This window comes from Ischnura elegans, chromosome 5, assembly GCF_921293095.1.
Source record: "Ischnura elegans chromosome 5, ioIscEleg1.1, whole genome shotgun sequence".
In the NCBI taxonomy this organism is placed as follows: domain Eukaryota; kingdom Metazoa; phylum Arthropoda; class Insecta; order Odonata; family Coenagrionidae; genus Ischnura; species Ischnura elegans.
This window is the reverse complement of record NC_060250.1, coordinates 96859489-96886386: the sequence shown is the minus strand read 5'-3', so window position 1 is coordinate 96886386 and position 26898 is coordinate 96859489. Positions and strand designations below refer to the sequence as shown.

Genomic DNA, 26898 nt, shown 5'->3' with positions numbered 1-26898 from the left:
GTGAAATTTTAAAGTAAAAATGGAAATAATTCATTTTCTGTTGTAATGATGTATTGAATGGTGTTCTGATAAAGGGATTTGTTACAATATAAGATGCCATTCCTATTTATTAGGTAGGTAGGGACCACTGATCAGGGAAGAATCATTGTAAATTTGGTATTCTAATGATTTAGTGTTGGAGTTATGAATTATGCTATTAGACTGGAAAAGTATGATAACAAATGTTTTAGTTGCTATTTTGACATTGACCCTTCAATTCCAGGTTGATGACAATGAAAGCTTCCAACAAGTAGTATGATCCTAATTGTGTAGAAGAATTTGCTAAAATGACTGTCTCCTATGCAGCTGAAGTAACTACCGTCCGGGGTCTTGGCTGCTTTTGGAAGCTACTTTTTAGGTATAATTTTCTCAATTTGGTAGAAATCATGAACCATAATTTTTCAAATTATTTCATTGAATGCAGAGTGTGAATAAAATCCATTGCTGGTGAATACCTGCTGGATAAAAGTGTGCATCATAGTTACTCGAATATATGTTCTCAACCATTTTTCTTGTATTTTTAAGGCCAGTTTATTTCTCGTAATTTCTAAGTTGCAAAGCCCAATTGAGTTTTCATATGACTCAAGGCCTATGACAAACTGTATAGTTTCTGTAATACCTACTGCAGTGCAGCAAGATGTGTCTTGAGTTGAATTAAGAGTCTCTCAGACTGTTATTAATACCGTGTCTATATAGACACTATAGCATCCACATACCTATGTCATATGTTATTGTATTAATAATTCTGATTCTTATTGTCGATTTTGAAATGCTCTCATTACAGGTGGAGAGGAAGTATTTATAAGATGCTGTGGCCAAATTGTTTGCTCTATTCTGTTTGCTATTTTGGCCTCAGTGCTATCTATCGTTTTGGGCTGAATACATCTCAGAGGAGGTAAGGTGTATGTATAATTAAAAGGTAATTATGGCTATCAGCAATCTTAGCCAGAATTTCCAAAAGTTTTTTATGTGTCCTTGTGACATGCTCAGTATCTCTGACCATTTGTAGCATCTTTGCAAAGAGCTGTCAAAAATTGCCCCGTGAAATAAAGACCAAGAGACAGTAAATCCAGATTACCTGGGGTGTTTACCCCCTTTGCCGAAATAATTCATCCCCAGAACAAATCACTTGTCCCTTCCCATAGCTCTTTTTACACATTTGGTCAACTCAAACAGCATAGCTATGATTTTGCTGAACTTTTGTTTGCCTGTGTCAGTTTTGGTAATGTCTCTCTATGCATTAAGGGTATTACTAGACAGAAAAAAATGTTTAAATGAGGAAGTTCAGGAAGTGTACTGGGTACGCAAAACGGCAGCATATGAAATTTAAAGGGTGCGTACAGGGTTGCATGATGACTTTGAGGGGTTTACACCTATTTTCAAGTTGCAAGCAAGGATGCGATTCGATATGAAACTTTACGTTTCGTGCCTGATCCAAAAAGGCACGAAACGATCTGATTCATTTCCGATCAGGCCGGCACGAAACTTTTCTCTTTTAAAAGTTTAATGTCCAATACACTATTTTCTGCCTCGTATAGTTTCATGCCAGGTGGCACGAACTTATCCGAAAAAGTGGTTAAAGTGCCTGACTGTGCATATGTGCTGCGCCGGTTTTAGGAAAGGGACCGCTGCAGACACAATAGACCAGCCAAGTCCCTTGAGCCGAGGCACTTCCTCGAACTGAACGACTATTTACTATGTATATACTGCTTCACTATTCACAGAAACTCTAATTTTCACCAACTTAACCACAAAATCCCTGAAATGTGGTGAGACGTAACATTAACAACGTAAATTCCAACTGCAACCGGCCGGCACCGCAGCCGTCACTTGGGATCCTTCCGCGGGCCTTCTTTCTAAGTGGCTATGGCACCATCCGAGAAAGAAAATAGTTCCAAATTAGATACGAAACTTACAATTAGTATCTAGATACGAACTGGATACTTCTACGTCATATGCTAATTCACGAGTTTTTAGAAATTTGGGCTCATATTTTACAATTTTATCGCTGCATATGAATTTGCCAGAGTATTGCTCAAAACCCTCGTACAAAGGGGACACTAGTTGGTCGTCCGCTGGACGTCCGAGATAGTGCGGACGGATGGCAAGGGCGGCAGCCGGCCATCCTCTGGCTGTCCTGATAATCCGGGGACAGTGAGAGGACGCACAGCGTACATCCTTTGGCAACGATGTGCTGTGTGGGATGTGACACTAGGCCAATGCTTATTTTTTAACCCTAATACAGGCAAGGTGAGTCACGCACTCATCACATCAAATTTTTTTCATTACATTTTGTAATTGAAATGTCAGCGTGGCATAAATTTTTGACTTCTTATCATGTATTTCCTATAGAATACAGTCATTCAAACTACTTTCAGTACTACAGTAACTTCTTTGCTGTTACAGTGGAACCTCGATCTATCATTTTTCAAGGGGACGGATGAAAAAAATAAGTTGAATGCGGGAATGTTAGGCTAGGTTGCCTATGTCACAGGAAACACTGGATTTCGGCGAGTAATAGGAGGGGACTCTCAAAATTAGAAATTGGATTTTATTATTTTAAACCAAAAATATATGAATGAAAAACACATACACCAAATTTCAGAGCTCAAAGTCGATTTTTAACAGAGATACGTAGCTTTAAAAGTCTGCTAGGAGCTTTGGCCACGCCCACGATGCGAAATGTATTTCTATTGGCTGATGCCGTGTGACGTATGAACCTCATGAATGCCGCGGGAGTAACGCTTGAAGAAGCCGTAAACACATTGGGTTCGTGGAAATAGTGGCCAAAAGGTCATCGTCATGGTGAAAAAAAACGTTAAATTTGTTCTGGCTGATTATCGAAATGTATTGACATTATCAGCCGAGGCTCGATGAACCATTTTTTGTGTTAAAACGAATCATTTAATTGAGATGAAACTTCTTAAGATGAAATGTTTACAGTTTTGATAGAAACAGCAATCATGGCAATTATAGTGGATGCTTTAATTTTTGGACATACCATCGTAAAATCCTTTACTTATTGATGGTTTTTAGTTTCCGGATGTAAATTATGAAATAAATTAAAAAATGTGCTATAGCTGTAGTTGTTTTCTTGGTCACTGAAGTGAGAAAGTTCGGGGTTCTCTCCGTTTCTTTTAGGATTACCATTCAAATTTTGTTGGAACAGCATTTTTGAAGCAGAGGCCTCGCTTTGGTCAACTGCTCCTGATAATTCTTCAAGTCAGTTTCGTAGTGTAAAAAATGATAAGCAGTTGTCATAAGAATGATAGAGGAACTCAGAGATGGGAATTTTTACGTGAAAATATCCGTTAGTTCCCTTATGTTTACATCTGAGTTACACGTACAGTCACTTTCAAAAGTTTTTGGACAATTTTTTTGGCACCACTTATGCCTCTAAAGAAAATTTAGTATCCTATCTACTTACGTAGCTTTCTGCTTTGCTCCACTAACATTCCGCTTGTGAGTGAATATATATATGCACTCAAGGGGATAAATTATTTTATACTGCAAATTTATCATTCCGCTTCTATTTATGCAGGATGTAATGATTATTTCGTATGCATTTACTGCATACTTGAACCGGTTTTCACCCTTACTTTTTATAATACTTATTTTTTTGAGTAATTTTATGTTACCGAGGCGGCCAAGTGGCCATCGATTTGAGCTGTGCTAGTAAAGGTTGAGGGATTGGGACTGTCTTTCATAATTTTTTCAGCTTTTTCTCTCGTTTCTTTCTTATTTACAGGTTTTTTGTATTCGTAATTTCACTGTCATTGCTAATATGCTTTCATTGAAGCTAATGCAAATTTTTTAAATTAAGAAAAAAAATAGTGGATAAAATCATGACGTCGGCATTAACGTACAGTTTGAAGTCTATCGAGAAGAGTCATTCATTACATTGTATAATTTGACACTTATTCTTTTTCGATTGGTGATAGTTCAAACTATTTGCTAGTATTCATTCAGTACGCATTTGCCTTTGGTTTCTCTGTTTTGCTGTTAGATTAGAAAAGTTAAAAAAGAAAGAAAAGTTATTATTTACTATTTGTGCTTCTATATATAAACCTGGCGGCACTGTAACTCAAATGTGCTTATTTCTGCTTGTTGTGAGTAATATCATATCGTGGTATTTCCTGGAGTACAAATTTGTGATTATGATTTATTACTTTGTATTAATTGACACATCACCAGGTGAGCGCCGAAGACCCTTTCCGTTACAGTAGTTGGCTTTTAATGCGCAAGATAGAAACAAAGAGTGAAAACCGGGGCAATTATGTAGTAGATGCACACGAAATAATCATTAAATTCAACATAAATTGAAACATAATGATATATTTGCAATTAAAAAGTAAAATTTCCCGTCCCGTTTCTTGCTTAAAATGCTTAAATCATGTAAGAAATGCATCCTGTTTGGTATCATTCTTTTTTTGAATCACGTACACATTACTAGTATTTCAATCTAATAAAAGTATGTACAGTAAAACTTCGATTTTACGCACTTTGATTTTACATCGTCTCATTTTTACGCAGCGACACTCAAGTCCGGCCGGAAAGCATAGGGAGTTGCAATGGTAAAACTTCGATTTTACATCTTTTCTTGATTTTACGCTGTTTTTCAATTTTGCGCAGCATAACCCCAGCCCCAAAGAGGCCGCTAATCTTGATTTTATGCAGCTGTCTTTCGACTTGTTTTGAAAATCCCGACTGGAACATTATGAAGTTAGGTTATTTATTCATCTCAATGAGTTGCAAAAATGAATACCGGAACGGTTGTAATGACGTCGCGCTGTTGAGCGTGAAACTAAAAACATTTCGAATCTAATTATTGCTTCCCCCTGCGCCCTCTCAGTAATATTTCAGGCTTCTTTACGAATGCGAATATCGCTCTTAGTTCAAATTTGCCGTAGAAGGATATTGCAACGACATACGGCAATCGCCATGTATGCGTAACTACTTTTGATTAAGACAGATGATCGCCGGAGATATTAACATTATCACCTTTCGTTTATTATTTGACTTATTGATCGACGCTCTTTAAAACATATTTATTGCAATTACAGTAGATAGTCGTTAATCCGGTATTATGAACTACGGAATATCTATCCCTAATGGAAGGTTTTCTAGAATTTTACCAATGCTTTGTTTTCCGTTGCCCCAGCGAAATATAACGGCGAAATGAGGCGTTAAAAATCCTCCTGTACCAAAATTTTGGCTTCCAAGTGATCCAAAAAAGATAGTCGTACTTCTAGTATGGACGTAAGTAGATGGTGATTCAACACGATGGTAAAAGCAGCATGCGATGTCAAGGCCTCTCATTCCACGGGCTAACCCCACATCTGCGAGACGAATGGAGGCGAGGGAAAGTTGTTTGCGCGGCGCACTTATCAGAACTGACTCAACTTGCATCTCATTGTCAGTGGGTTTAAAGGAAAGATGGTTGGAACTTGAATAGCTATGTGCTTAACTCCGCTCGGTGGTAAGCGTTTATTTTTAACGGAACGGAAGTTAATGCCCTCGGAGAATAACTCGCGTCATCAATCGTCACGTAATCATTGAAGTCAAATTCAAGACGTGAATGATAAGGCAGTTACTTTTAAACTCAGGAATGGCTTAGCACCATTAAATCGATATACAAAAAGTGTCCGGTGTTGTTATCAGATATGAGGAAGCAAAATATTACGTGAAGATGAGTCACACGGCTTGTGAGTCGAAGGTCCCGGCGCTGAATTCGCGGAAGAATGCCGACAGAGAAGCTATACCCTGTAGATTCAATCTACTAATGCTAAAATTTCATGGGAAAATGCTTTTTTAATGCGTAAAAATTATAAAGAGGGAAAATTATCCCTCACTACATATCATTTTTTTATTCATCACTGGTGGCCTGACGGCAGTTGCTCACTTAAAAAAAAGTGATCTAAACACCGGAAAAATGTGAATTTTCGAATATCCCGGGTCCTGTGTGCTCCGTATTATCTATGGTATGCTATTTGGAAGTAGGTAACCGACAGCAAGGGTCATTAGCACCATGAAGTAAGGGCTGGGGGGATAGGAACCCTATGTTGGCATTAGCCAGGTTGTAATGATAGGCTCCAAAGGGACCAGGACTTAACGTCCCATCTGCTGGACAGAGCGGTGCTCTGGAAGTGCCCTCCACATTACACTCAAGTAGGGATAGGGCCATCTCTGATAAGTTTCTGCCACTGCCAGGACTTGAACCCAGGCCCACAGGGTGTAAAGTCTTTGTGATGTATTAGCAAAATTTTGCTCCCTGTTAATGGGGTTAATTTGGTTGACTATCATCAGAAACCTCATTTCTTCAATCTTCAATCTTTGTTTGTCTGCAGGTGGTTAAACGGATTTCCTAAAAACTGCTTCTAATGAGAACATTTTCGAAAATAAGCTTCTCTGCGAGCATTTAGTATCACCATTCCGAAATTTCTCCTGGGTAACAGAAGTAATCTTAGTGCCAGAAATGCTAGCGATTCAACCATGTTGTTCAACCATGGGAAACATTGTTCAGGAATGCAACGTTGTTTTTCTTCAGGCAACACGTCATCTCTCGTGTTGCTTGTTAGTAAACAAGATTATTAGGCTCCAAATGAGTAATTGAATCCGGGAAACATATATCTGACGCGATCAAGAAGGATTTCATGCTCCTTTGCCGTAAAGCCTCACCTATGAGACTTTTTCTGGTTACAGTTCTGGCTTAAATCAGAACTATGCATATGACTTGGCGTTCTAAAAATAATGAGCCAGTGTTATCCTGAAAACTATACTCCTCCTCAATACCAAATCTTGATTTTTACACACTTTGATTTTACACAGTGCCCATATTTCAGTCCCTCCAACTGCATAAAATCAAAGTTTTACTGCAATACCAATTGCCGAAATTCATTGTTAAACACCTTTTGGGCTAATAGGTGATTCATGCAGCACATGACCTCCAGAAACTGAAAACTTTGAAGGAGATAGGCTGAAAAAATTCAGTGGAGGAGAATGGGAGAGGTGCAAAACATGTTTCTATTGTTCTCGTGTAACTTGATATTTTCTTTCAAAGCTAAGGTCTTCGTAATATGGTCCCTGTGCTAGGTGGGACCTTTTGTTTGATTTTGGTGAAGAGGAAAGCGTCAGAGGTGGGGATGCGAGTGCTGAATGGAGAGGGATAGCGGATCTTGGGAAATGCACTAATGTTTCTATCCCATGGCACTCAGCTTCTCCCTATGATATTTCAATCCCCTGGGGAAGATTCAAACTATGTGTCTGCCCTTATCAGCCACAAATAACACATTGTAAACACATCGTCTCATTTTGGTAAAGCGATGGATGCGGGAAAATTATACATCGGGACCACGATCTTCAAATGATCGATGCAGGAAAATGATACTTCGGGGAATGATATGTGCGGGAAAAAATGACATCGTCTTTATGGAACGTTATTTGGGACCAGGAACGGCAAACGATGAATGCGGGAAAATAATCAATGTAGGAACGATAGATTGGGGCTCCACTGTATTTCCTTTGCCTCTGCTGAGAGAACTAAATTTGAGGAATTATTGTTTTAAAATAATGTAGCCAAATCATGGCAAAGATTTTACACAAATAATACTATGTAGCTTGTTATGTTTACAATTTCATAACAAACTATAGCTTGTTTAGATGACATCTGATTTATGTCGAGTTTGGACTCATTCTTTTGTAAATTTGATGTAGAATGCTAGTTTTGCGATTCCATGGAGATAATACACTTCCAAATTTTTAGCTCACTAACTGGCATATGCTTCCTAGCCCGGCGATAGTTATAGGGATCACGAGTGGATTATCGAGGATTGTCATCATTGTATATGCTCCTATGCATGAACGAGTTGGATAGGGGTGCTAACCTGCCTGATTTTTTGGAAGCATGTGAAATGTGTTACATTTTTCACTTCCCATTTACGTTTCCTGTAAGTAGAATACTACTACTACTTTGTATCTTCTGCCTGATATTTCTTCGTCCTCTTCAAACATCTACAGCATAGTAAATCCATGTTACACACCTCTTTGTGTGTCGCATTACCTTCCCAGAATGTGATGAAGATATGAAGATATCTCTCCAGCTACGATTTGAAGACTGTGTTGATGTGGTATGTTGCGATTTATTGGGGTTAACTGCATTTTATCCTTATGGTTTTATATTTCAATTTGGAGAACTTATGTAATTCCTTTTATTTACTCTTGCCCCTTCATTCATGAAGTAAAAAATTGCCCTGGTAGTTTCTGCTCTTTCAGTAATTGCTGGAGCTTAAGCTAATGGCATTTTGAAGTAACGCTGCTGGTTGAGACATTTTCTGTAGACGAAGATACTTCTTCATTTGTAGTTTGTAAAACTGGAGCCGTGTTCTTTTATAAAATATTTGCCTGTTTTTTTCTTCGTTGTATAATGTACATTAGCTAAAAAAAAGTAAGAATGATTGAGAAAATTCATCATATGAAGGGATCGGTATTGGCCCTTATACATCCAATGCCTCTTCAGACTCCGAAAGTAACCATGAAAGTGAGGCATCATAGCAAGCCGCCTGTCTGGAAGGAACATGCGCTGATGATTTAGCCTCGTCTGTCGGACAATAACTGACAGAAAGTTACGAAGAGAGTAATCATAATCTTATTTATGACAACTATTTGCCACACCTTGAACTGGCACAGACACTCTTTCAAATGGATTCACCTTAGTTTAGACAGTTAGAATGAATAAAAAATTTCTTCCGTCTGCATTTCTTACAAATAGGTCTAAACAAGAGTGTTCAGCACTCTTTGGTTTTAGGGAGAACGCCACATTAGTTTTTTTTGTCCTGAAAAAAATATGAATGTCATACTCCTTTCTGTGGAAATTAGTCAGAATGGGAAAGCAGAAATAATCTTGTACAACAATGATACAAAGGGAGGAGTAGATTCCGTAGACCAATTTGTTCATGAATATATAAACTAGAGATGTGCAAATAATATCCGCGAATACTTGAATACCTCGAATACTAGAAAGTATTCGATATTCAAGATCTTGAATAATTATGCTAAAGGTACATCTCGAATACCTTGAATACTTTGAATTTTGCGTCATACACTGTCGCACGTACGTCGTTGGTAGTCGACTCGGAAATATGTAGAGAACTCTAGTCATTTAGTGCATGCAGTGCAGTTTTAGGCAAGTTGACGAACTACATCTAATTCGCAGATTAGAGTGGTGAAAAGAGTTCGATGGGGGAACCGAAATTGATCGGATGAATAAATCCGAAAATCCCTGATATCCCCCAGGAGAACCTCAGTGCCGTAGGATAGTAACTATGTAGCACAATTCCCAAAATCCGCTACCCCCTCCATCCATCAGCCCTCGGCCCCTCCTCAGATGCTTTCCTCCTCTCCGAAATCAAACAAAAGGCCCCAGCTCGCGCAGGGTTCGTATTACAAAGACCATAAATCAAAACCTTCAAAAGAAAATATCAAGTTACAGGAGAATAATAGAATCGTGTTTCACCCTTCCCTATTTCTCCCCCACTGACCTTTTTCTGCCTACCTGCTTCGAAGTTCCCCATTGCTGGAGGTCAACTGCTGCATGAGTCATCTATTAGCCCAAAAGGTGTCTAAAAATGACTTTTGGCAATTGATATTACACATTTATTGGATTGATATAATAGTAATGTGTGCGTAATTTAAAAAAGAATGAGACCAAATACGACGAATTTCTGACTTTATTTAAGCATTGTACGCAAGGAAATAAATGTCGAAATACGACGGAGACTTAGCATTCACCCTCATGGTCATGCTTCACCCTCTGCAGTATGCTCTGAGTACGCCGTACGCTGTAGCATCAGTTCCAAGCTTCACCTTGTACGAGCAGTTCCGTACTTTCCAGGGTGGGTTGACTTCAAACCAGCGAGTGTCGTGTGGGTTTAATAAAGTGTGGTTTCATATTCATTAGTTTTATTTTTATTCGTCTTCACACCATGGCCCTTCCAAAGAAATAAGTGAGAACTTAAAAAAATGGACTCAAAAAGGTTGAAGATGATGAAAAGAATCCGGGCTAGAAGCGCATGAGTATCACAATGCCTTGGGTTGTCCGCTAGCACATGACGGCAAGGGTAGGAGTAGAGCGATATACCTATTGAAAACAAGATGTGGGATGAAGCCGAGGATCAGGTGGGTGTGCCACTGATGCATGATTAACGCAACATTGTTCACGCTTTACACATTGCCTCAATTATATTAAAAATATATTTATTAGAAAGGAACATTTCAAATAATAGACTATTTTTGGCCTTTGTGATCCATCTCACAACCAATCACTGCACCAGCAAAGGCGGTTGCTCTCGTAAACACATGTACATACTTGGAATGGCATTTGATGGATAAGAATTTTTACATCAGACTGAAATCCATAATAGTAGTGCAAATGCTGAGTGGAGTGAAAACATTTTTTATCGAGGTGGCGAGTTCCTTTAGGATATTTGAAAGAGATATTAGTCGAATCAACAATAGGACCAAAGTGTTTCAATAAAGTACTAATATTTCTATAGTCTGCTAAAATCTTGTTTGAATTTTTCATGGATATCATAATTACTCACCAAAAATCCTGCCTTTCCTGGGACATAGGCAACCTAGCAAAGCATTCCTGCATCGATGGTTTTCCTGCATTCATTGTTTTTTTCGTCCATCTCCCCTGAAAAACGATAGATCGAGGTTCCACTGTACAATAGGGCGGATCGGAAAAATCAATTTTTTTCAAATCCATCTGGCCCAATGAAAAAAAATTGTGGGACCGATCAAAAATAAGGCTTGAAAAGTTTGAGACCTCTAGGTGAACCCCTGACCCTTGCTCAAATGCAATTTAGGGGGGAGGGTCAAACTTCTAAAAATATAATATTTTATGGTCATTATCTAAAGATTTTAGCTAGTTACTGCCCTCCTAGGGCAAAACTTCCGTGCATTTCCGAGGATTTTTCATAGACCATACATTCTTTTCCTGCGTTCTCAGATATAAAAATATTTCATCACTTCTTTAAAAGTTGGTAACATCGATTTGTTTTACGCCGGTGAGGCTCCCAATAAGGGACAAGTGTTCTAACTACGCACCCTTTTTTACCTTCTGCCATCTTCCGATTTATATCATGAAAGATAAACGCCCTCCTAGCAGCACACGCGGGATGAATTTTGCTGTATTCGGAGGGGGAGAAGCGAGTGGGGAGGGGAAGGGATCGGCCTGCCGTTCTTGTATCCACAACACTGCATGGGCTATGGAATATTTTCTACACGGACGCGGACTCAAAATAGGCATTTTATGGCTAAACGGTGCAAGATACGTCAAAATGCAGGAAAGTTTTGTCCTTGAAAGACAGTAACTCGTTAAAATCTTTAGGTAATGACCATAAAATATTATATTCTTAGAATCTTGACCCTCCCCCCTAAATTGCATTTGAGCAAGGGTCATGGGTTCACCTAGAGGTCTCAAACTTTTCAAGCCTTATTTTTGATCGATCCCACAACTTTTTTTCATTGGGCCAGATGGATTTGAAAAAAATCGATTTTTCCGATCCGCCCTACTGTACAACCTCTCTCGTGGCAAAGCATCTTCTAGAAGGGAAACATAGCTGTGATTTTGACCCGGAGATTGTCCACGTGGAGAGGAAAGCCGAAGGTCGGACGTGCTGTAGAAATTGTGCCAGAAGGGTCGTTTCTTTAATGAATGAAGAGACATTAATGGGCTTTTCCCTGCTCTTGCCATCCCATTCTCCAAGTACACTACCAAATGATGCATCTCCACCCCCTTCCTCAACTTTCCCCATGCACACATACAAACTATATAAATACAACCCCTAATGTTATCAACTTCTTATTATATTTGAGAATGACCTGATGGTCGAAACAGGTTGTGCATGTGAAATAAATTTGTGGAAAATAGCTCTCTTTAATTCATTAATTAGGATGTCATTCAACTATATCTTGCCTGCCTCAATAACTTTTATTCATTACCTGTATATGTGAAATCTTCATAATTCTTACATATGTACTTTAAAGAGTTTCATTATCTCTTTTCAGTGTCTTCAGAAGTATTGCCGCATATTGCAATGCAAACATTGACCTCATACCTCTATCATTTGTTCTTGGATTTTATGTGTCAATTGTCATCACGAGGTGGTGGGACCAGTATATGGGAATACCTTGGCCTGATAGTCTAGCAATGTTTGTTAGTTCCTTGGTATCTGGAAATGTAAGTAGAGAAGTTAGTGTGCTTCCTATTGTTTATTAGGGAAATGCAATTTTTGCTAGACTTCAAGGTTCATTACTTTAATGGTGTTGTTTCTTGGGACAGGCCTACTGAGTATGGTAAAGTTTGACAGGAAGCACATGAGGAATAACATTTGGCTTTTACAGTCCTGTGGTCTTAAAAATCTAATAATGCTGTGGTGGATAAAAGCTTAATGTAATCAATACGATTTGGAGATGATAATAATAGAATGAAGAAGACAAGAATTAATGCTAATGCTATGAGAAGAATTCGAGAATGCCAGGCCAGTCCCAGTCAGTGTCAGTGAATCTTTTCCCATTTCATTTTTTGCTAGAATCCTCCAGCTAGAGTTTGGATGGCTGAATTTTATTCCAATCATCTTTTCATTTTGTGCTGTAATGTCCATTCCTTCAATTTCCTTTAGGAATTAATGGCATATATTGTTTGATTTGTTTGTGAAGGTGTTCTCTATATATAGTTTCATATTTATTGCATATACAGTATGCTTTATAACAAACCTTCATGTTGTGAAATTGTATGAAAACCTCTGTAACAAATCTATGTCATAACAAAACTCCCTCCAACAAAGTAAGCATGTGAGCCCAGTGAGAAATGGATCATCGAATCTACGTCGAATCTTCGTCGATTCGACGACTATAGATCGATATGTGGTCGACGTCGATTTTATTTGTTCAATCGACGTTTTTTCGACGTGTTATTCTCATTGGCCAGCGGGGTCAGCGTGTTGATTGGCTGAGGGGAGAACTTAGTGATGTAGTTTTAATGTCTTAAAAATAACGGTGAGACGCTATTACAACATATGTGTCTTAAATAAGAAATATAAAATTAAATAATTATTTTATTTATCCATAAACATTAGTTTTAATCTCCGAGAACAATCTTTGATTCCTTTTAATTCTGTAACTTGACCGTTGAAGTTCGATTGCGTGTATCAGTTGAGCTATAGTCGTCATGCTGTTAGTTCTTCGCAGTAAACTCAGAACAGAGACATTCGGCGCCGTATAGAAAATTTATTTTGCGCGACAAACTGCTAGCTCTAAATCCTGTTATTGGTATTTAAAATCCTTCTGAAACTTAATGAGCTTTTGGATTCGTATTAATCTTCGAAAAAGGCATTCCGTCGCTTAGTAAAGACAAGCTTCACTACGTCTTCCATACTTCGGAATCGGTCTGCTTTTGGACCGCTGTATGACAGGTAGGATTAGCTTCCCCTATTTAATGTGTTCAAGATTTCCATTTTCACACATTTGCCACATACGCCGGACCTTCTATTTGCGTCCAAGTTCTTACTTCTTTCCTGCGTGGTATGTGATATGCACAAGCTTGGCTTTGTGACTACGTTTACCTCATTTTGATACCTTTATACTCGCGTCATAGATGTCAACACCTCACATTTTTTCTCAAGGATTTCTGATTATTATTGAAGATGAATACGAAGGACTTAAGATTACAAATCACCATTATAAATTTATTTCAGCCTTCATTTGTTTAGACTTTACGTGCTCGATTGAAATACGTCGTTGGCGCAGCAATAGATGCTCTTTATTAGCTGAAAAGATGTATATTTCCGCAATTATTAGTAGGAATCGCAGGTAAAAAGACGATATCTCGTCGACATAGAAAACTCGTCGATGGTGTCGACGTCGAAAACACGTCGATGGCGTCGACGTCGAAAACACGTCGATGGCTTCGACGTCGAAAACACGTCGATTTTCGGACCATATAGACATCGATCGATGTGTTACCATCGACGTTTTATTGATGAGTACTTAGACGTCGAATCGACGTAGATTCCATGATCCATTTCTCACTGGGGAGCTAGAGTAAGGAAAACAGTCTCCATTGGGAAATTTTTCTCTAATACATATATTATTTTACTATTTATGCATTTATGTGCAATTGCACATCCAGGACCCACACTCTTCTTAGAGATTCTATTCATTGTAACCTATAGCCAGGGAATATATCTCTCGAAGGTAGGGATGTGCAAGTACATAGTACTTTTTGATCTCGAGTGAAGTATCAAGTCGAGTTGAAAACTATGTACTCGCGAGTATTGAGTCGAGTCATTTATGGTAATTTTTGGACCAGGCAATTCAACAACGCATACTCCTACACATTCTCATTTTTCCAAACCCCTTATGAATTTTCTATCCTGAATGCCTAGATTTATGTACAATAAAAAGGAAAAGAAAAGAGGAACGTCGATGCTGATTGTGTCAGAATCAGGAGATGAATGAAAATTAATGTGACTTAAACACAGTTCCATGAGCACAATTTAAATGAATACCTATAGTAATATGTAGTCAATTCCATTAATGTATGTATGTATCCAAACTGCCAGAAAGAGCCCTGAGTAAAGGCATTTTCAAAATTGTAACAAAGATTATATACATAAATGAATCATGTAATAATACGACTCGCTTTTGATCCTTTCCTAATACTAATGCAGAAAAACCAATTGTTCTACATGCTCAGGAAGCAGGTTTTGAAGTCTCCATATTACAGTATTACTGCCTGCCATCTTTCCCTTCACTTTTTTGTAGCTTGACAAGTACTTTCTTTCCAAAATTGCAAGATAATGGAACCTTGGAAATTAAAAAAAAAATTATATTAACAATTTTTATGGCTCTTGAATCTTCATGGAATTTAAGTGCACTAAGCGAATGAACTATAGAATCTATCTTTAGCTTTGTGGACCAAAAAAACTTTTTCTTTATTTCTCACTTCGTTTAACCAAAAGTTAGCAACTCTTGTTTTGTAAGTTCAAGAAGTAAACTAAAGGCAATTAAGGAGTAAACGAAAATTAACATCAGAGTTTCGATGTACTACAAAATGTTATAAGATGGCACCATTTGTGACATCAAACAGAGGGAAAAATAGGCATTGCCCTCAAAACATAAAAGTTACATATTTATTTCATAGACATTTTAACAATTTTTATGTATTCTCTTAGCATTTGAGTAATGATTGTAGGGTAGAGAATAAAAGATTCACATAAGAAAGCATGAGCGATGCAGTGTTCCACTCGGATTACTCTGATTACGCCTCCGCTGCAGCTGACAAAAAGGCACTTGGTGCCCACATCAACTATTATAGTGATTGACTGCTACCTATACAGCAAGCTAAAACTCCCAAGCCAAGGCATAAGAACGACTTATCGACTTTAAAAATGATACTATTACACAAGTTTCATCATAAGCACTTCATGTCAGCAGATTTCAAATTTCACTTGCCTCGATAGCTCTGTAACCGAAACTACTCACCTCTACTCGACATTTGTAATGCTACTCAAAACACTTGAGTGGAGTAATAACTACTCGACTCAAATTTTCTAGTTCTCGCACATCTCTACTGGAATGGATTCATGAGCCAGTGCTTTCCATTGGTTTAAATGCCCAGATGATCGACTATCTTGGTTCAAGTATGTACATATAGGTGCTGAGTGTGCATAATCTGGATATGCCAGTATAGTGAGTGGAGAAATTTTTTCTGCCTTATGACTACTTTATGCAAAGAAATGCTCAATCCAGGCCTGCTCTCAAGCATACATTCGGCATCAGAGGCCTTTGATCAGAGTTTTGTGAAGAAATATAATAATGAACACATCATGAATATTTTTGAGGGAAAGAAGGGGGAATGTCAGGATATTCAATGTAACCCCATCACATATCCAAGCACATCTAGTCGTATTGAATGGAAATTTCTAATCTGTAGCAAAATCTCATCTCAAGCTTTTATACTTTGTGTTTTGACCCTCCAATCTAACCAACAATGCCCAACCAACAATGCTCCTCCTCATTTAGTTCCCCCCCTCCTCCTCCTTCCCTCACACTATTGTTGGATAAATAAGGCTGGGCGTTGTATGCTATTGCTCAGTTAGTCTTGATAATGACGGTGTAAACGTTGATACTAGTAGACAGCTTAAATAAATTTTGTGGAATAGTATTGTGTTTTTGCTTCACCATGAATAAATAACCAAGATTTAAAAAAAAATGCCGTTAAACATTTACCAGCCTCATATATATTCCCTTAGAAATGAACCTCAACCAAGAATGAGCCGTAGTTCAGTGATTACAATATTCGACTCCTATCTGGAGGTCCTAGGATTGATTCTCGAATGTGGTACTTGTTTTTACTTTTCACTGCGATTCGTGGACAGCTCCCAATGGACTATAGCACTACAAAGTTTGATTGAAACCTGAGACCTGGTTTTCAGTGGCGGCTTGCCCATAAGGACTCTCGGACGCCACCCCTCCCAAAGATTTGGAAAAGGAAAAAAAAAAATATCCATTCAATTATAATTTTACATCTAATTAACCAAAGTGTTTTTCCAATCACATTAATCAAAAATGTAGGAAAAACACACAAAAATAGCGCGAGAAGTTTGTGTTTGTAGCCATGGGGCGCTGGCCAGAACCTCCCAATCCATTAACTTGCAGTCTAAGCTTGTGCCATACACGTCCAAGCTTGTGCCATATGGAAGTATTGGGACGCCACCTGAGCATGCACAGAGTGACACATCTAGTGAGTTGACATCGCCGCGCCGCCCGGCGGCCGTATAATCTGGCGTCTACTTGGTGTTGCAGTTTTGCAGAATACCTTGTTTTGGTGACCAGTTGACTTATTAGGTGTAAATTGTTTTATAGAATGAGTGATTGGTATGTTTATTATTCAAGCTTTATTGGGAAAACTAGGCCTTTTTGTTGAAAATAAACAGAATATATGTCATCTCAAATTAATACCTAGATTGCCTTAACCCTTAACCTCTTCCCTACGCAGGGCGTGATTTCACGGCCTGAATTTTCTGATGCTAAAGAAGGAAGGCCGGATTTTCACGGCTTGAATTTTTCGAAGCAAAAGGCCAAAGGCCGTGTTTTCACGGTTTCGCGGTCAAGCATGCCAAGTGGGTCCCAACCGCCATTAGGGTCCCTCGGCGTGAGAGGTCCGACCCTTTCCTATTATCCGTGTGGGGATTACCTCGGCCCATTCCAGCTCTCAGTGTCCCACTCAAGGAAGGTGCTCATGGTCACTTATTTGTTTATAAGTTAAAATAACTAAAAACTTTCATGTTGCATTTATTGAAAATCAATGCGAGGAATTACATTCTGTATGTTCTGCTGATTGGTTCCCAATTTTAAACGGAATTCTAGCGTTCATATTAACGGAGTTGATCATCACCTAGAACAATTTTTGGAGACGCTAAGGTTAGATGTTTAATTGTTATTTTTATAACTTAATAGTAAGTTTATAGGAGCGATATTGTAATGATTTACATCTAAAAATATACGTTACCCTGTTAAATACATTCTAAGTGTACATTTGCGGTGAAATTCGATAGAATATCCGATTTAACTTCTATGAAAAAAAGCCCTCGTAATGTAATATGATATGATTCTCTCAGTTCTTTGTCGTGAGCCAAAATTACAGCAACTATTTTTAATAACCTCTTACCAACCTTTGAATACAAAGGTATTATAAATGAATTTCACTATAAATACTGATTAATGCATATCCTAAAAATTCGTAAATTAAATTTACCAATAGGGAATTTTTTACGCAGACACATGTTGTGAGGAGCATTTTGAGTAGTTTTATGAAATTTTTTCAGGAAAATATTCTTCTAAAAAAATTCTAAATGTATCATTCTCATATTTTCAGAGAACTGGAGGGCAGACGCAAATGAGGAGAGTGTGGATTTTGGCATCATGGACATAAAATATGTTAATATCATAAATCGTAAATACCTAGAAGTAAGCTAGGAACATTGAAAGATTTCATTCCCTTTAAAGTATTTGTTGGTCTATGATATAGTGCCATTTTGCTGAAAACCCTAAAAATAACCGTAGAACTTGGTTTAAAAGTTCTACAGGCATTGCAAAATGAAAGGAATACATTGATGAACTGACATTTAATGCAACAGTAGCAATTAAAAAAATTAAAATTGCACTGGTAACAATAAACTGACCGTAAAAGTACGCCGGGATAGGCTGCCTTCGGGGAAAAGGGTCGAGGATTATATTTGGCCAGTTGCCGAGGAAATGGTCCGGCACCCCACTAGAAAAGGTCATTAAGTGGAGGGAGCGACTACCTGGACTATTTCTTCCCGAGAAATAACTCCGTACAGGGCGAAAAAGAAATGCTCAAAGCCTTCGTACAGCCAAAAGCAACTTGCCGTGAAGGAGCTCGGTGCGCAAAGGTTAACTACTGGTGCGGGGTGATGATAGACCCCCAGGCTGGTGAATTAGTTGTTTACTTCCAGGGCAATCACAACTGTGTGATTTGGCAACATCGCTTAGCTACTTAGAAGCTTCAAGTCTACTCCCTCCCTCCCACCAAACTGGTTTTTGTCAGTCTATCTCACCCTTGTGAAGTGTAAACATTGTTCAAAGTGATCTGGGGACTCGGCATGTCCGTGCGCCACTAGTTGCATTATAGATACGTACCTCGTTTTTTTTGCATTGAGGTGATTACCATTGTGAAGTGAAGTGGTGTATATTACTTTATTTTACATTTTGTTATAATGATTGAATTATGAGTTCCCAGGACCCGAATGAAGAGAAAATTAAATATGATTTTACGTTTTCACAAAAAAAAATGCTAGGGTTTTTCTAAAAATATGAAAAAAATATTAAATATTGAAAATAATAATAATATTTATTGACGGGTATTGATAACCCATTTCAAACATATTGAAAGTACAGAATTTCACATAAACATCATGCAACACACAGAGAAAAATTATCAATCTTAATGAAGAAAATAATTAAAATTATATTGAACCCCCAACAGCACACATTTGGATATACATAATGTATTTATATTGTATTTTCATGGGTCACATACATATTTATTTTTGTTATGTATAACATGAGCAATACATATGTATTATTGGATATATTTCGTTTGTATTCATACATATGTAAAAGTGGTACGTGTTACACGATAAATACATTTGTATTTTTGAAATTTGAATACTTATGTAAATGTGGTCAAAAATACAAATGTAAATATCGTGTAACACTTGCTACTTTTACATATGTATGACTACAGAGGAAATACATATGTAAATGTGGTCAAAAATACACAAAATATACATTATGTATATTTCCTGTAATTTTTGAGAGGTGGATTTTCGTGGCGTCTAGTGAAATGTTCAGAAACATTTTTGCAGAAATAATATGTTCACTGAAAACGCCAGATTTCCTCATTTCAATGATCATTCATCCATTCGAATTTATACCCAGGAAGCTTAAAAATAAATCATATACTGATCGATGTGAGCAAGGGTAGTATGGCGACCATATTTATGTTAATTTGTAAATGCACGCGAAATACAGACGTATTACATATGTAAAATTCAGTGTCCATCCGCGAAATATACACATGGAAAATGGTTCACAATACATGAAAAATACAAAAAATAGTTCTTGCACAGCGCAAAAGTAAAAGCGAAGTTTAATTTTTTAAACATTATTTTAAATTAACTGTTTAAACAAATAATTAAATTCTCAATTCTGTCGCAACAGGCTAGGGAAGTGAGTGGGAGTGATAATCTCGTTAACAGTTCGCTCGGCATTTCGTTCGAGACTACGAGAACGTCGAGAACGTGCTGTAGGAGGAACTCCGGCTACTGATGTATAGTTAATTTTATATTTGTTTGTATTATTATACGTATTGGAAGAATTGACATAGTGTTTTAATCCTCGATAACCGGTGCGTGTGGATAGTGCGCTCAAACCGAAGCTATGTTTTGCTGGAAATGTGCTTCAATCCCGCACGTTATTGCGATTCGTGCAAGCCAGCTCCAACAGTTTCCTGTCACTGGATAATTAAGGTAAGGTATGATTTATCTTTTATTATATTGTACGCATACATAGACTACATTAATTATGTTATTTGAGTATATTTGGATACAACTATTGGCGCAATGTGTTAACCACATTGCGCCAATAGAGGTAATTATTTTGTTTATGTTTGGCTATTGTTTTCCTTTTTTGTTGAGTTATGTATCGAGGAGACTGGTGTCCATTGAAGTTATATGGTAAAACATAGTAATGTCAATCTTGTACGTATAAATTAATAGATTATGCGTCGTATAGTAATTCCGTGCTTCGCGGCTGAAGATACATTTTTTCTTCTCTTAATTAAGAGCAGAAAAAATTGTTTAAAGGAATGTTTTCGTTCACGTGTAAGTTGTTTTATCGCTGTTTATTACCACAACCTACTGTATTGTAGTTCTTGCATTCCTAGTTATCCTATGCTTTAGTCATAACATCTTTGACCTTAGACTTATCAGCGTAGCCTTGTCACTAATAGATTCCTCGAGGTTCCGAGCGGTTTTGCCCTCTACTTCTAATTATTTAACGAGCAAGAAGTATTGGTCGTGTAATATCGGTTCCCTTTAAGCAAAATGTAATATTTCTTTCATCTTGAAATGCAGTCAATCAAGGTGCATTTCGTCATTATTATTAACACAAGATAAATACGTAATTTTCATGCGAAAGTTTGTCATTATATGTAAGAAAGAGGTGCGTATGGGCCAAATTAATTAATTATAATTTTATTTTCATGCTCTTTCGCGCATACCCAGGAGGCGACGATGTAAATAGCTTGGCCTGGACAAGAGGAGAATGGATTACGGAAAAGACGACGAAGCAAAGCCAGAAGACCAGGTGGAATTGTTAATACCAAGGTAAGGTTTGAGGGATAAAAAATTTTTTATCCATGATGGAGAGGTTTCTTAAAGTTAAGCCTAAAATTATCGGTTATGTATGAAATTTATTTGTTTGAAAATTTGATATCACAAGTTTATATTTTTTCTGTGTGAATCATCCGATACTAAATCATGGTACTAATAAATTAGTATAATGTACTAAATAAGCATACCAATGGATTCACGTTTTCCCTAGTTAATTTATATTTAAAAGTAGTCATATGATCTTTTCTCATATTTCTCATTCTTCTTAAGAGAAAGGCTATTAATTTTGTAAAATGAAAGCATATCCCCAAAATATATGATTTCTCAAAGGACAATGTCAAATCTGTGCTAGCTGGGACCTCGACATAATTGGTAAATGAAAAAATTTAAAACTTATGTCTGGAACCTAGCAGAGAAGCCAAACTTTCATTTGCATTCAGAATACAGAATTAGTACTAAAATTACAGACTTCACAGAATTCAAATTGAAAGGCCTTGAGCTCCTATTCAGATCTTACAAAAAGATATATTTTTGCATGACTTTTAAACTTGACTTCTTCTTTTCTCCTTTCAGAAAGTGGTTAATTGTGCAGAGTTGGTTTCCTGAATTCAGGTTTCTTCTTGTGCAATGGGTTACAACGCTTGTTCCATGCTAACATTTTTTTCTATTTTCCAACTCAAACCATTGTTTGTACTTGATTTATCTTTGTGCCATTTTTTTAAACTAAGTTTCACCTACTGTTTGCTGGCCCTTAATGCTTGTTAGCAATATTCATGGCCACACTTGTTATTTGTGTGTATTATTTTATTTTTCTCTTTGAATAAATGTTTTATTATCTGTATGTTCTGGTTTCCTTATATTTACTCATCCGTTTGATCCATATTGATATTAAGTGGATGTGGGTCAGAAAATCAATATGTATAATTCGTGTACGAGGGCCTGCAGATACATATGTATATTACATGTAAGGATATTCAGGTTTCCAATTTGTAATACGCATGTATACATACATCCTGAGGGACTTTTGAGCCACTTTTACGTGAAATATACAGACGTAATACGATTGTATTCCTTTGTATACATATGTATAATTCATGTATGGGTATTCAGATTTCCAATTTGTAATACGCACGAATACATACATCTATAGGGACTTTTGAACCACTTCTACGTGAAATATACCGATGGAATACGATCGTATTCCATCTTATACATATGTATTTGGGCACGTATTTTTTGTGTATTATTGATGTAATACAAATGCCGTGTTATCTGGGACATGAATTAAAAAATAAAGTTCACTCCAAAATCTAAGACTATCAATTACACCAAATGAATATGTCTTTAATATTATGCAATATTGTTCAGAAGCTTCTTGAGCTGGTCACTTGAAAGCCTAAATAAGTCGATGTCCTTAGGGATGGAATTAGAATCACGCATTAATTTTGATAATGGTGAAAAGAAAGAATAATTGGTGGAGTGATATGGTATACTAAAAATGACAGGGCTAAAAAAAAAAGACAGGGCTATACTAAAAATGTCCAATATCAAAATCTAATAATCTACAACTGTTGAAAACAATTTAAGCTTTCAATAATGCATTGTGGTTTTGAGAAAATATCAGTGCTTATTAAGAAATTAAATAAATAATTTGGGGAACAAAAAACCACACCACCCAGACGGCACAGAATCCTCCATATCTAATTCGTATGCAGATAGTATCCATTGACGAAAAGCGACGGAGCGGTAGTCAATGGATACTATCTGCATACGAATTAGATACGGAGGATTCTGTGCTGTCTGGGAGGTTGTTAAGGGTTAAAAACTCACTAAAATACCCAAAGTATTAAAAAATGTTGACCCGTCGGTGGAGTGTCCCACCCCCCCCCCCCCCCCAGCATTTGACTCGAGAGCCTCCGCTGCTGGTTTTCAGACACTTTCCTTGTCAGAAAAAAAAAATCCAAAATTTGTCCCTGTGATTGCATAACTCTGTATGATGCTTGGTGGGCCTGTTGAATTTCATGTTCAGTGAATATTTTCCATATTCCAGGGGTTAACAGCAATAAATAATAAATGAAGCACCATTTCTCCCTTATCTGAATAATTACAAGGGGTTGAGATCCCCTGCTTACTCACTAGGTCACAAAGTGACTTGCATTACAATTTTGTACGCACTAACGTAGCTAAAATGGGCCCAAAGGAAATGGGCATCAAACTGTTAAACAAACTACCTACATGTTTAAAAAATGCGAACAACATCAATTTGTTTAAGTGTAAATTAAATAGGCTATTACTGAACAATATGTATTACTCTGTTGATGATTGCCTTAATAAGGGCAGTTAAACCTTGGTATCTAGATTTTGAGAACGTGCCTTATATCTTGTATATTCATATGTACTAGGTCTTTGGGCAAATAAATAAATGTGTATTTGAGGCCGTCAACAGGTTGTGTGCATGGAAAAACTGGATTTTGCCATTTTGAATTTCTTTTGGGGAAGGGTGTGGAAAGTTAAGTGCTTCACGAAGATTCCTCTAGAAGTGGTTGGGACTTTGTATACATATATGCATCAGTGAGTGACTCAGTCAGTTGCGCTAAGGGCTTTATATGTTACAGACATGCTTTAATTATCACCTCGGTCAGAATTTCTCTTCCCTTCAAAATATCTCCTAGCAGGAGTCTGGTGCAGTTGCTGTATTTGTGACTCAAGTTCCTAATCTACTAAAACTGGACTCATCCTGCAAAAATTGCAACTCGCAACTTACCCAGAATATCAAACCAAAATCACCTGGTTTCCTTGTATTAATGTCATGGAGGTTTTGCTTTATAAGATTTAGTCAGTGCTGTGAAATTGACTTATCTGTAATTTGGAAACAATTGTTACTGGTCTCTGTCTATGATTTTTCTTCTCATATTATTTAAACTTCACATTTATTTTCACAAATATCGTCTGTAATATGATACTTTTTTTCTGATTTAATTCTCAGGATGAAAGGGGACGGCTTATGCGGCGCACAATTCTTCGCTATGTGAATCTTTCCCTTGTTATCACTCTGAGTATGATGTGCCCGCGAGTAAAGAAGCGATTTCCAACTTTAGGCCACCTAGTGGAGGCAGGTGGGTTCCTCTGGTCCACATGCGGGATTTTTCTCTCAGCTACACAGGCGAGGACAGTGAGTCAGCCATCATTGAATTACTCGTTGCCGTACATTCAAATTTAGTGCCTCTCTTTTAGACCTTTAGATTTACCATCGTTTGTCCTTGTTTTTCCTTGCATTTACTTGCAGGATGCTCTGTTGTTACCTTAATTTTACTTAAGATTTGTCATTGTGTGGAGATTTTCCTTATGATATTTTAGTGAAAATGGCAAGATATGCTTGAAACTATTTGTTGACTATCCCCAAGATATATGTACAGTAAAACTTTGATTTTACGCAGTTGGAGGGACCGAAATATGGGCACTGTGTAAAATCAAAGTGTGTAAAATCAAGAGTTGGTGTTGAGGAGTAGTATAGTTTTCAGGATAACACTTGCTCATTATTTTTAGAAGGCTTAGTCATACGCTTTTGGATAGTTCTGATTTAAGCCAGAACCGCAAGCAGATCAAGTCACATATGTGAGGTTTTATGGTAAAGGGCATGGAATCCTTTTCAATCGCATCAGATATATGTTTCTCAGATTCAATTACTCATTTGGAGGCAAGAAAATGAAGCCTAATAATCTTATTTACTCACAAGCAACACAACAGACGACATGTTACCTTCGAGAAACAACGTTGCATTCCTGAACAATTTTTCCCATGGTTGAACAACATGGTTGAATTGCATGGGAGATTGAAGAAATGAGGTATCTGATGATAATCATCCAAATTAACCCCATTAACAGGGAGCAAAATTTTGCTAATACATCACAAAGGCTTTACACCCTGTGGGCCTGGGTTCAAGTCCTGGCAGTAGCAGAGACTTATCAGAGTTGGCCCTATCCCTACTTGAGTCTAATGTGGAGGGCACTTCCAGTGCACCACTCTGTCCATCAGATGGGAAGTTAAGTCCTGGTCACTTTTGAGCTTATCATTACAACCTGGCTAATGCCAACATAGGGTTCCTATCCCCCCAGCCCTTACTTTATGGCGCTAATGACCCCAGCTGTCGGTTACCTCCTTCCAAATAGCATACCATAGATAATACGGAGCACTCAGGACCCGGGATATTCGGAAATTTAAATTTTTCCGGTGTTTGGATCACAATTTATAAGTGAGCCATTTAAATAACCGCGCAACTTCCGTCATGCCGCCAGTGACGAATAAAAAAATTATTAATAGTCCGGAACAATTTTCCCTCTATACATTTTACGCATTAAAAAAGCATTTTCCAAAGAAATTTTAGCATTAGTAGATTGAATCTACCGGGTATAGCTTCTCTGTCGGCATTCTTCCGCGAATTCAGCGCCGGGACCTTCGACTTACAAGCCGTGTGACTCATCTTCACGTAATATTTTGCTTCCCCGTATCTGATAACAACACCGGACACTTTTTGTATTTCGATTGAATGGTGTTAAGCCATTCCTGAGTTTAAAGGGACTGCCATATCACTCACGTCTTGAATTTGACTTTAATGATTACATGACGATTGACGACACGAGTTATTCTCCGAGGGCATTAACTCCCGTTCAGTTAAAAGTAAACGCTAGCCACCTAGCGGAGTTAAGCTAATAGCTATAAAGTTCCGATCATGTTTCATTAAAACCCACTGACAATGAGATACAAGTTGAGTCAGTTCTGAAAAGTGCGCCGCGCAAACAACTTTCCCTCGCCTCCATTCGTCCCGCAGATGTGGGGTTAGCCCGCGGAATGAGATAACGCATGCTGCTTTTACCATCGTGTTGAATCACCATCGACTTACGTCCATACTAGAAGTACGACTGTCTTTTTTGGATCACCTTGGAAGCCAAAATTTTGGCACGGGAGGATTTTTAACGACTTATTTCGCCGTTATATTTCGCTGGGGCGACGGAAAACATAGCGTTGGCAAAGTTCTACAAAACCCTCTGTTAGGGATAGATATTCAGTAGCCCATAATTCCGGATTAACGACCATCTACTGTAATTACAATAAATATGTTATAAACAGCGTCGATCAATAAGCCGAATAATAAACGAAAGGTGATAATGTTAATATCTCCGGCGATCATCTGTCTTAATCAAAAGTAGTTACGCATAGATACACGTCGATTGCCGTATGTTTTAGGTTTCGATATCCTTCTACAGCAAATTTGAACTAAGAGCGATATTCGAGTTCGTAAAGGAGCCTGAAATATTACTGAGATGATTCGCGATGTTTTTAGTTTCACGCTCAACAGCGCGACGTCATTTCAACCGTTCCTGTATTCATTTTTGCAACTCATTGAGACGAATAAATAGCCTAACTTCATATTGTTCCAGTCGGAATTTTTAAAACAAGTCGAAAGACAACTGCGTAAAATCAAGGTTAGCAGCCTCTTAGGGGCTGGGGTTATGCTGCGCAAAATCGAAAAACAGCGTAAAATCAAGAAAAGATGTAAAATCGAAGTTTCACCATTGCAACTCCCTATGCTTTCCGGCCGGACTTGCGTGTCGCTGCGTAAAAACGAGACTTGATGTAAAATCGAAGTGCGTAAAATCGAAGTTTTACTGTATTTCCTATACACAATATTTCCTTGGTTTTTCCAGTAGAATTCCATATTGAACAATCTAAAAAGCCTTAGTGAGATTTAAATGCACTCCTATATAGGCAGACTTTACTCTCAGTTGCATTTAATTCTTTAATAATATGTACATTCATGAAGAGCTTTAGATGATGAACCACCTTTCATTGGACCATGATGATTTGTACCAGGAGAGTA

The 26898-nt window shown here is 37.6% G+C and overlaps 1 protein-coding gene across 2 annotated transcripts in view; it reads left to right on the top strand.

The window, feature by feature from the left end:
• The window catches only part of LOC124159302 (bestrophin-4-like), a 54465-nt gene that overhangs the window by 1582 nt on the left and 25985 nt on the right, over positions 1–26898 (top strand). For both annotated transcript variants that reach the window (XM_046535033.1, XM_046535032.1), the window contains exons 3-6: positions 263–397; positions 824–934; positions 12109–12280; positions 24007–24136. In XM_046535033.1, coding sequence (XP_046390989.1) covers positions 327–397; positions 824–934; positions 12109–12280; positions 24007–24136 — 484 coding nt within the window. In that variant the 5' untranslated portion in view covers positions 263–326. The remainder of the gene's footprint in view (positions 1–262; positions 398–823; positions 935–12108; positions 12281–24006; positions 24137–26898) is intronic.